At 36.6% G+C, this 12,560-nt stretch overlaps 1 protein-coding gene across 4 annotated transcripts in view; it reads left to right on the top strand.

Moving 5' to 3' along the window:
- Positions 1-12,560, top strand: part of CASK (calcium/calmodulin dependent serine protein kinase) — a 293,839-nt gene that overhangs the window by 127,005 nt on the left and 154,274 nt on the right. For all 4 annotated transcript variants that reach the window (XM_070944234.1, XM_070944233.1, XM_070944232.1 and 1 more), the window contains exon 5: positions 7,758-7,830. In XM_070944234.1, the coding sequence (XP_070800335.1) occupies positions 7,758-7,830 (73 nt within the window). The remainder of the gene's footprint in view (positions 1-7,757; positions 7,831-12,560) is intronic.

Raw genomic sequence — 12,560 nt, 5'->3', positions numbered from 1 at the left:
AGACTGAGTGGCTGTGGATGCCGGCATCCCGTGTTCTAGAAGTCCTGTCACTTTTGATGGGGGGGAGGTACTTGCCCCCGTTGAAAGGGCCCGCAACTTGGGTGTCCTCCTGGATTCCTGGCTGTCCCTAGAAGACCATTTGACAGCCGTGACCGGGGGGCTTTCGCACAGGTGCGCTTGGTGCGCCAGTTGCGCCCTTTTCTAGACCGTGATGCCCTTTGCACGGTCACTCATGCCCTGGTTTCCTCCCGCTTGGATTACTGCAACTCCCTCTACATGGGGCTGCCCTTGAGGTGCACCTGGAGGCTCCAGCTGGTCCAGAATGCGGCCGTGTGGGTTGTTACGGGAGCTCCTCATTAGTCCCATGTAACATCTCTCCTGCGTGAGCTGCACTGGCTACCAGTGGTCCTCCAGATCCGCTTCAAGGTGCTGGTATTGACCTATAAAGCCCTACATGGCTTAGGTCCAGGGTATTTGCAGGACCATCTCCTGCCTGCTTCCCACCGTCCTGTCCACTCCCATAGGGTTGCTCTCTTCAGGATACCGTCGGCCAGGCAATGCCGTCTGGTGACGCCCAGGGGTAGGGCATTCTCCGTGGGCGCCCTACCCTCTGGAATGAACTACCCGAGCTCTGGACAGCCCCGGATCTCCGCTCCTTCCATTGAGGCCTGAAGACTTGGTTATTCCAATGATTGGGCTGATTCTGATCCTTGGGTTTTTATTATTTATTATTTTAATCTGGTTTTAGTGGGTTTTAATTATTGTATGTTTTTAATCTGTGTTCGCCGCCCTGAGTCCTTCAGGAGAAGGGCAGCATATAAATTCTGTAAAATAAATAAAAATAAATAGATGGTAAGTAGCTTTTTTTTCAGGTGTGACTATGATGGGGATTACAGAGGTAAAAATGATGCTCATAGGTAGACCATGAACATATCTGAAATTTTGAAAAAATGTTAGGATATTGTTATAAAGTGTTGATCAGGGGTTGCTGAAAATCATTTATCAGAAGGCACGCTAAGGAAATTGTTCCTTTCTACCCTCATTTGCTCCCGAGACACTTAAACTTCTTGATTAAATGATCCTTCCATTGATATATAATTTTATGGTACTACTCCAAAAAAAAGTGGTGTTATTAGCTAGTTTTAGAAAATACACTTTCCCAAAAAGGTTTCCACAATTTTGGCCACTACTGTATATACCTTTTGAGTAGATTTAGCAAACTGTAGCCAAGGTGTAACATGCATCCCTCCCATTGTGGGGAATAAGTCAATATAAGTGGGATTTTATTTTTGTCAAGTACATGTACACAGAACTTGATATTAGCAAACTTCCATAATTTAGGTTTAATAATCTCCTGCTGGTGATTATTATTGGTTTATTTATTCGGCTATAAGGTAAAGGTTCCCCCGCACATGCGTTTCCGGCTCTAGGGGCGATGTTCATCTCCGTTTCTAAGCTGAGGAGCCAGCGCTGTCTGAAGACATCTCCGTGGTCATGTGGCCAGCATGACTAAATGGCAAAGGCACATGGAGCGCTGTTACCTTCCCACTAAAGTGGTCCCAATTTTTCTACTTGCATTTTTTACGTGCTTTCAAACTACTAGATTGGCAGAAGCTGGGACAAGTAACGGGAACTCACTCCGTTATCCGGCACTAGGTATTCGAACCGCTGAACTGCCGACCTTCTGATCAACAAGCTCAGCGTCTTAGCCACGGAGCCACCGTGTCCCCCTTATTGGGCTACAAACCCTAACTAATATTTTGGGAGTTGATATTGACTGAAATGTGAACAGTCCTGCCACTTTCTTGAAGAATCTCAATTTTCAATCAAACAGTAGAAATATTGCAACTTGCTGTTCTTTGGTAAAAAATTTAATAAAGAAAAGAAAATCAACCTGAATTTTGGCAAAAGGCAGATTTGATTACTTCCTTGAAGGTATTGAATATTGTTATTTGAATTGTTTAGATACACTTTAGTTATTTGTTTATTTAATCCCATCTTGAGGCTGCCTGGCTATTGAATGACTGAAGGTGGCTTACAAATAAAAGAAGCAATACATATAAAAGAGAACACAGCTGATCAGAAGAGCTAAACTAAGCTAAGATGGGTTCCTTAACCATCTTATCCCAAGGCTCTGGAGATCAGTTTTTAGTAATTATCAGAACGTCATAAGAATGGAGGTTGCGACAAATTCATATTTCATTTAAGAGGACAGGTGTTATAAATTAATAGGTGTGCCTCATGATGATGACTGTTTGATGAACAGGATCCAGAGTGCACTCAAACTTCTTGATTGCACCAGATGGGCAGAAACAATTGGAGATTGGGCCTGGCTATCTCACTGACTGTGTCATGCAAGTCTTTAAAGATAATAACCTGCACTTTGAATTTCACCTGAAAGCCAGTTGGTAAACAGTGAAGCAGTGAAGTTATTTGGGCATAATATGCTGCTCCCATCACTGCCTGAACTGCTGCATTCTGGACCAACTGTAGCTTCTATATCAGCTTCAAAGGCAACTCTACTAGGCCTCATTACATTAATCCAGGGAGCAGGTAAGCATAACATGATTTACTGACTGAAGAGCCTTCTAGTCCAGGGGAGGGTACAAATTGTGTACCAGACATACCTGTCCAAAGACTCTCTTAGCCACAACTGTGGCCACACCTGCTCTCAAATTAATGCATTGGAACCTGAAATGTAAGATCTATGAATCAAGATAAGCTAAATGTGGTCAAACATGAAATGGCAAGATTGAACATTGACATCTTGAGAGTCTGTGTATTAAAGTGGACAGGAATGGAATAATTTAATTCAGATGACCATTCTATCTATTACTGTGGGCAAGAATCCCTTAGAAGAAATGGATTAGACTTCATAGTCAATAAAAGAGTGGGAAAAGCAGTACTGGGATACAATCTAAAAAATGACAGAATGATCCCAAGGCAAACCATTCAACACCTCAATAATCCAATTCTGCGCCCCAACCATTGATCCGAAGAGACTGAAGTTGACTAGTTTTATGAAGATCTATAACACCTTCTAGAACTACTTAAAATCAAAAGATTTCCTTTTATCATAGGGGATTGGAATGCTAAAGCAGGAAGTCTAAAGGTAACCGGAATAACAGGCAAGTTTTGTCTCGGAGTACAAAATGAAGCAGGGCAAAAGCTAAAAGAGTTTATCTAGAGAACATACTGCTCATAGCAAACACTCTTTTCCAACAACCAAGAGGTGATTCTACACATCACCAGATAGTCAATACTGAAATCTGATTGATTATGTACTCTGCAGTCAAAGATGAAGAAGTTATATACAGTCAGCAAAAACAAAACGTGGAGCTCAGATCATGAGCTTCTTATTGCAAAAATAGAAGAAAGTAGGGAAAATCACTAATTAAATTAAATTGAAGAAAATAGGGAAAATCACTAGGCCATTCAGGCATGATCTGAATTGTAACTCTTATTCATATGCAACAGAGGTGGTGAATATATTTAAGGAATCAGATCTGGTAGACAGAGTGCCTAAAGAACAATGAATTAAGAACATTGTACAGGAAGCATTTACAATGATCCCTCCCAAAAAAGGAATGAAGAAAGCAAAACGGCTGTCTGATGAGGCTTTACAAATAGCTGAGGAAAGAAGGAAAGTGAAAGGCATGCTTCTGTTTTTAACATTATCTTTTGAAGTTTAATTGTTAATAGCCTGGCTGAGTGCCGATTTGTTCTAAACCCCTTTTCTTAATTACAAATGTAAACTTTCATTGCTTTACTCTGGAGTTTTAAAACACTTTCTCTTTTGCCACAAGGAATGTGGAGGCAGGAGAGTTGGGGTTTTTGCAGTGAAAGTGACTTGATCTGATTTATATCACATTTTTACTCTGAGGATTTTCCATTTTATTAGTCTTTCTAAAAGAACTCTTTTGCTTCATTTTATTTTTGTATATATCCTTTTTATTTTTAAAAAGATTTTCTCTTTTTATTCTCTTTTGTGAGAATTGTCTTAGCTGTTTCTGTGGTTACTTTGTAACGAAATATCCATTCTCTCTGTCCTTGAAAAAGAACTGTTTACACTGTGCTGCAAAGCTTGGCTATAAGAGATTTGTATTATATTAAAATCAAATCAACAATAAATTAAGGACTTTGACTATTTATATATTCTTTACAATGCCCCCCCAAAAGAGAGATAAAGGATAGATGGGATTAGAGCCTTCTTGGAAATTTTTGCAAAAAATGTTTACCAATTTACAAGTTTAAATGAAAAATTAGATGAAAAGAGACGACTCATTGTAAAAGACCCTGATGTTGGGAAAGATTGAAGGCAAAGGGAAAGGGGGACAGCAGAGGATGAGATGGTTATATAGAGTAATTTGGACAATGAACATGAATTTGGGCAAACTCCAGGAGACAGGGGAATGACTGAAGAACAATAACAACTGTTCCTCCCTCTCCAGAAGTGCACAAAAGAAAATTTAATAGAAAAAGGTACAGTGCTCTTTGTAGACCACAAGAGTTTTTCCATCTATAACAAAAATTAGCATTCTGCAGGAATTATAGAAAGGTACTGAAGGAAGTTTCAAAACAATTATTACAAATTTTTAAAAAACCTAAAGTTATGTCTTCATATTATACAACTTGAGACTATGCATAAAAGATTGAAATATATAATTAACTGAACTTATACAGAGGTGTAAATGGTTAGTTCAAAACAACAAAGATTTTACTTTAAAAGCAGCATTTCTAAACATTTACTTTTCAGAGTAGCAATTTCTGCAAACAGATATTTTCCCTTTCTTAATTATTTCTGGACCTCTTGCTTCCCTGAAATAGTGAAATCCAATTGATTTCCAATCCTTTGTGTGCTTACACCTAATGGACAGAATTTTGCCAAACTAAAACTATAACTCAGTACCCTAATAGATATGTCCTGAGAGATTCTAGGCATAATTTCTTCCCTCTCTGCCCAATCCAGCTCAGGATTTCACAATCTTTTAATTTGAGTTTCTCTCTGGAATCTCCTCCGTGGAACAGTTCTGTGCTACCAAGATTCCCCACCACTGTTTCTCCAAGTGCACATTCACTATATTGTCTTTGGGCTTAGATCTGTCAATATATCAGTAGACAGTATCTTCCATTACTAGATCATCCTCCCCTACTCTTCCATATAAGTAGTTGTGCTCCTTCAATAGTTTGCCACTATGCCACTATGTTTTCTTCCCCTGAATATACTCAGTTTTAAAACTATACACCAGCAGGATGAAACTAAAATATACAAATTTCTTTTGGTGAGTTTCCTATAGCCATTTCAACAATGCATGGTCAATTCTGAGTTCAAAATAACAGTTGAACCTAGCCCTACATGTAAGTGATGTTGTTCTCAAGGGCATATATAATCTTTCTCCAACACAGACCAATGAGTAGTTAGGTACTGTAGTTTGGGTAGTTTCTTATTCAGAAATTCCACCAAATGAGCATGCTCTGTACTAACTTCAGGTAGTGACTCACTCTGAGGCATCAGTTGTTACCGCAATTGCTTTATCCAAGATTGGAGTTGTAATAAAGGATATCTGCGACTTAATGCTGCTCAAATGCAATCTGTAATTTTTCAGACCACACTGGATTGGTTTGTGTAATACCCATTCCTTGAAGATCCTGAATATAACATTGTTAAAATTTGCCTGTATTTGAGCACTTGGTAGTAATGAATTAGCCCCAGGAAAGATTGCACAGTACATGATTTTCTTTATAAGTACAGATCAGTTCTGGATTCTTCCCTCTACAATGTGTCACATGCAGGCCACAGCCACCCCAGCTCTGTGAATGGGAAAAATGTCACAAAACATCACGTGACGGCAATGTGATGCAGTAGGTTTGACACCCCTGTTCTACAAGTAGTTTTTCTATTTCTTCTGTCATTAAAGTCATAGATTCGGCTTTTATCCTCACACATATTTACTTTAAAAACATTTTGTTGTATCCCTACTAGTGGATGATGACCCAATATTCTGTCATCTGGGCATGGAATGTTCTTGAAAAACCTTCACAATCTTTACCTTATGTTAATCTCTAGTTCTGTCATAGAGTTGTAAATTCTTCTGAAATGGTCCTGAATCTTTATTGTTAGTTTTGTCACATTCAGTGTGGCAATTTGATGGCATTCACATGAGCATGCTGAGTTAGTGATCAGTTCCTTGCTCATTGGTGTGCCATGTCTTACTTTCATAGTTATGAGTAGACACTGCATATTTTCTTCCTTTAGACTTTGACCATTTTCAATATTCTCTTCTGCTATCTTTTTACTCTAAACTCTCCAAGGATTTGGAGCATTCCTCCTACACTTTATTTATGCAAAGGTCATTATTATGTGGATTACACTAAATCAGGGCAGATGCAATCTTTATCCAGATATTTTTATCTGAACTTGTCTCCTGATCAGGTACTTGCTCTTCCTCCATAAAATAAGATTGCTAGTTATCTATTTTTATTAATGCACAGGTGACTATTCAAATAGTTAAAATTACACATAAGCAAGTTTTTCTTCCATTCTACAAGTGGTTAGCACAAGTTCCTCACCATTTGAAATATAGAGGATGAATCCAAGGGAAAGAGTCTTCATATCGGTGTTTTTATTTCAGGGTGTGCCCTCTCTCAACATTTTAATATAATAATAATTTATTAAATTTATGTGCCTCCTGGTTTCAAGCAACTCTTAGGGCCTAGGCTTAGAGCCTAGATATTTACGAGACCACCTTCTGCCACTGATAACCTCCCACTGGCCAATACGCTCCCACAGAGAGGGTCTCCTCAGGGTGCTGTCGGTCAAGCAATGTCGACTGGCGGCCCCCAGGGGGAGATCCTTCTCGGTGGGGGCACCCGCCCTCTGGAACGAGCTACCCCCAGGGATACGACTGATCCCAGACCTCCGTACTTTCCACCGGGCCCTGAAGACTGTTCTATTTCAGCAAGCCGGGCTGTCTTAAAAGTTTTTAACTGGTTAATTTTATGGGTAAGGGGTTTTAAATTGGGGAAGCCAAATTAATTGAATTATGTTTTAAATTATTTTAATTTTCATATTGTATGTATTTTAATCTTGGCTGTTCACCGCCCTGAGTCCTTCGGGAGAAGGGCAGTATAAAAATTTAATTAATAATAATAATAATAATAATAATAATAATAATAATAATAATAACAACAACAACAACAACAACAACAACAACAACAACAACAACAACAACTCTGGTTAGTTACGCTAATTACTGTCCTTTCAAACATCAGGAAAAGACCTTTTTGTTTTTACTGAAGTGTTTTAAATAATGTTAAATTAATTAAATATAATACACAAGGGCATTATGTTGTCTTTTTAGCTCATGTCTGTCTTGTTTTAAACTATATTACTATGATTGAAATGTATATTAATTTCAACTCTAATATTTTGTTAAAAGGATGTTTATATTTTTATTAGATTCTTCTATTGGACTTTGATTTTAAATTGTATAGATTATATCTTGCTCTGAGAACTCTGAATATAGTCTCACCAATAAACAACATCATGATATTATGGATACTTATTTAGAAGCAAGTTTTTCTTACAGGACTTCTTTCTGGAGAGAAATGTTACAGTCTTAGGTTTCAAAGTACATGTAATGTAAATAAGACCCCGATGATTTTGAATTTCTGAAGTATTGTGCCCAAGCAACCTGAATTTTATGCCTATTTTTCTTTGCAGTGCTTATAACTTATTTGCATGTTTGGTTTTGCAGTCATTACATGAGACAGATATTGGAAGCACTGCGCTATTGTCATGATAATAATATAATTCACAGGGATGTGAAGGTAAGTCATATAATTACAGGAAAAATATCCATGTAAGTGTTTGTATTATTTATTGTTGCTTGGTTTCTCTGTTTTACTCAGTCAAGTGCATCTATTAATTTGGAGTTTTGGACAAAATAGTAAAACAATTGAACCTTTTCATGTGGTAAGGTTCACAAGTGCCCACACATAAAATATAATATATTATAATATAATATTAAATACACTATCTTTTTTCTTTTTTCTTTCTAACAAAATTCCTATATCCACTTTGCATTTAGAATGTGAAGTATTTTGAATTTAAAACACCAATTTTGAGCTCTGTTTAAATTCAAAACATTTTCCACACTCTTTAGTCTGAGAGCTAGAAATGTGTTTTTGTACAGGTGGTCTGTTTATTTTTTGGGTGTTCTATTATTGAATCCAGATCTGATGCAGTCAATAATTCTATTTTTTAATCTGTTTACTGTATCTGTATCATTTCATAAATAATGCTCAAATATAATACAGTTGAATAATCTATATAAAAGTATATACTTTGTAACTGTGTACAGTAGTTATAATTACAAAACAAGTGCAGTTTAGAAATTGAGGTAGATAATTTACAATTTAAATATAGTTATGAATTATCCACTTGGTGCAGATTCTTAGTGACCACATAAATAGACCTACTTTAAGAAGAGCAGTCCCCAACCCGTCCTTCAGATCATCCCAACACTAAATCCATCACCACTGTAATTCAATTCATCCATCTTGCCGCTGGTCATCCTCTTCCTATCTTTTCTTCTACCTTTCTCAATATTATAGACTTCTCAACAGAGTCAGTTCTTTGCATAATATATTCAAAATATGATAATTTGAGCCTTGTAATTGGTGCTTCAAGTGAGAACTTTAGATTGATTTACTCTACAATCAATTTGTTTGTTTTCTTGACTATCCATGCTATTTTATTAAGAGTCTTCTCCAACCCACAAATTCAAAAGTGTCAATTCTCTTTCAATCCTTCTTCAAAATCCAACTTTTGCTTCTGTAGGGTGTCATAGGAAAAATTGTTGCCTGCATGATTTTGATCTTTGTAGATATAGACACATCTTAGCATCTGACTATCTTTTCCCAGGCTTTCATTATTACTTCACCATAGTTTGAAATCTATTTCTTTATTTATGATTATTGTTGTTCAGTTGCAGAGTCATATCTGACTCTTCCAGCCCCATGGACCATAACACACCAGGCTCCCCTGTCCTTCATCAACTATTAATATCAACTATTGTTGACAGTTGATCCTAAAATCAGAAAGTATTCACCTTTTCAGTATTTTTATTGTTGGTTCTAAGGCTTGCTGCTATATGTTATTTTGGTCTTATGTCTCTCCTTTGCTGATCTGAAGCATGTTTCCCTATGTTCCACCCATACTATGGTTTCCTAACCTGCATATAGGTTTCTTCTGAAGACAATGAGATGTTCTGGAATTCCCATTATCCTAAAGACATTCCACAGCTTGACATAGTCAGCATAATCAGTCTAATCGGTAAAGCCCAAAGTCAAAGTTTCATTCTTTTCCACATCAAGCATGAAATTCAGAAGCGGTCTCCATGCGGAAACAAAAGTACTTATGTTCTTTTCTTTAATCAAAATGGTCAATTTTGCCATTTCAGCCAACTCTATCAACTTCTGCAACCATTCGTCCATAATAGAAATCAAATCATGTCCTTCCATTTTTGTCCATACAAGTCTTGCTGCTGTCAACATATAATAACAAAGTTCCAATTTTTTTTCTCCAGTTCTTTTTCCATTAAACCCAAAAGGAAAAGTTCTGGTTTCATTTTTCTCTCCATTTTCAAAAAAAAATGTATTAAAATATGAATCATACTCAAAAAAAATGTTGCTTTATCACATGTCCACCATAGATGACAAAAAGTCCCCTCTTTACTTTTACACTTCCAACATTCATTTGGCATACCTTTATACATCTTAGATAATTTATCTAGTGTTAAATACCAACGATACATCATCTTATAAATTTTTTCTTTTAGATTGTAATTTAATGTGAATTTTAAACTCTTCGTCCACATATTTTCCCATTGTTCAAGCATCACATTACATCCAAAGTTCCTTGCCCATTGAATCATACAATATTTTACATGTTCATTTTCCAAATTTAATTTCAATAACATTTTATAGATCTTAGCAAAATGTTCATCGTTGCCACATAATAAAATTTCCAGTTCATTTTTAACAAAGTCAAATCCATAATATTTTTTATCCAATTTAAGCCTTTCTTTCAGTTGTTGATAAGTAAACCAATGGCAAACATAACCTTCTGATTTGAGTTTTTCTCTTGGCTTTAATATTGGGTCACCAGAGTTGAAAGATAAAATTTTTCCGTACGTCAACCAGTTTGGCTTTGCCTCCATTTCTTTTCTGAAAAAGGCTTTCTGTGGTGACATCCAAAGTGTCAACTTTGTAGAGAGCCTTGTTTTATATTTATTCCAAACTCTTAGTATGGCATGTCTAACAAAATGGCTATTGAAATCAACATTGACTTTAGATTTATCATACTATAAGTACAGGGGTGGTATTCACTTACCTTCGCTACCGATTCGCAAATGTGAGCGCTCGCACGTGCACCTACACGCATGGGCAGAGCATTTCGTACATGCACAGAGGGTAAAAAATGATGTCAGGGCAGATGGGTGGAGCCTCCCGCAGCTGCCGCTACCAGTTCACGCAATCCGGATAGAACCAGCTGAATTGCACCACTGCATAAGTAGCTGTGCCATCCAAATCTTAATTCATGGTCCTCTAGTTCAAGTAACCTCTTATTCTGGAGGCTCACCCATTCTTATGCCCAGGTCAAGCAACATGCATCAAAGTACAATTTCATATCTGGTAGACCCAAACCCCCCTCTTTACTTAGCATCTTGCAGTAATTTATATCTAGAAATTAGTTATTTTTTAATCTAAAAATTAGATATAATTTCCCCTGCCATATGAACTTAGAACTTGTTTTTTTCCCCATCATATGAACTTAGAAATATCCTTCTGCCATTGTTTAAATAGATTATCAGTAAATATTGGTAACATCTGGAATAAAAAAAAGCATCTTTGATAAGATGCTAGATGGTAGATCTTTATAGAAATGGCTTGTACATATTATTATGAAGAAGCAAAAAGTTGTGATTTGATGTTAATGCCTTATTTTACTGTAACAAAGAGAGTCGGAAGTCAATGCTTCTTTTTCTTCCTATTTTTCCTCACCTCTCTTTCACCTTTCTGTCCCCCCCCCACTGCTTTTCTGTTTATTTTGTATTTTATAATATTTCATAACTCAATAAAAATGTTAATGGATGACATAATCAGCATAATCAAAGATCTTTTTGATAACCATATTGGCTTCTTTTCTGCATTCCTTGGCTTTTTGTTATCTAGTGGCATCAACACAACGTTACTTACAACTTGACTTTTTCTGAAACCAATTTAAACATCTATATCCTTTTCCATGTAAGGCTTTAATCTGCATTGGATGTTCCTAAGCATTATTTTGCCAGTGTGCGAAGTTAATGATACAATACAATAGTTAGTACCCTCAGTTAAGTACCCTCTTTTCTTTAATATTAGTATGTAGACTGACCTCTTCAAATTTGATGGCCACTATGATGTTATCCAAATTAGATGGCAAAATTTGTTTAAAATTTTTACTGGTTTTTCTTCAGTTGCTTAATATACAGTATCTGTATATATTCCATCAATGTACTGTATGTAGCCTTCCATCTTGATGATGATCAGACTGCTATTATAACTTCATTCTCTTCTAGTACTGAGGTTCTTGTAGATAGAGAATGTCTTCTAAGGTATCTTGGACATTGGCATCTCTGCTGCACAGGATTTCAGTTTACTCCTTCCATCATTTTTTTTCTCTTTGAATCAGTTATTATTTGTCCATTGGCATCCTTTAGCAAATTGAGGATGTAACCTCCTCTGGAGTTTGGAGATGTTTTGAAAGACTTTTCTTGTTTCCATCTCTGATACCTTTACAGATTTGTAATACATGTAGTCCTTGCTTAGCAACCACAATTGGGACCATATAGACACTTTGTGGCTAAGCACTACAGTCATTAAGTGGAAAACTGTGTGACTGCAACAGATTTATGCATCACTTCTTCAGTTGTTAAGTAAAACATCTTATGACCACAACTTGAAATTTTAGTTCCATGTTCTTCATTAACTCTTACCTGTATTAATTTGCAAGCCATTTGGGAAGCACACAGATGGTGATCATGTAAACTGTGGCTGCTGCAGTAGTTGTAAATGCAAGGATTGGTTGCAAAGCTTTTTTGTTGGTTTGTTTGTTGTTGTTGTTTGCACCACTGTAACTTCAAACAGTTACTAGATAAGGCATAAGGCAGTCAGTAGGTAAGCACTACCTGTACTGCTTCTAACAGCTCTTTGAAATTCTCCCTTCCTGAGATCTTTGTTTTTCTTGGCTTTGGCTTCTTTTCTCTTGGCAATATATTCTTTCACTCAGTTTGCTTTCTTCTGTTTTTTGGGCTTTGATAGTCTTCTCCTTCATCCTTAGCAACTTCTATGATTTCATTCCATTGAAGTTTCATAGAAGTTCTGAACTTCACTGATTGGTTCCCAATCAGTGCCATTCAGAACTTCAAAGTGATTCCTGATGTTCTCCATGAAAATGATGAGTGTTATTTTTTCATATTGTGGAATTTGGTTACTTTCTATTTCATTAGCTTCAC

Source organism: Pituophis catenifer, unplaced genomic scaffold (assembly GCF_029215685.1).
Source record: "Pituophis catenifer annectens isolate HBS135680 unplaced genomic scaffold, rPitCat1.0.hap2 SCAF_4, whole genome shotgun sequence".
Taxonomy (NCBI): Eukaryota; Metazoa; Chordata; class Lepidosauria; order Squamata; family Colubridae; genus Pituophis; species Pituophis catenifer.
This window is presented reverse-complemented; position numbering and strand designations above follow the sequence as displayed.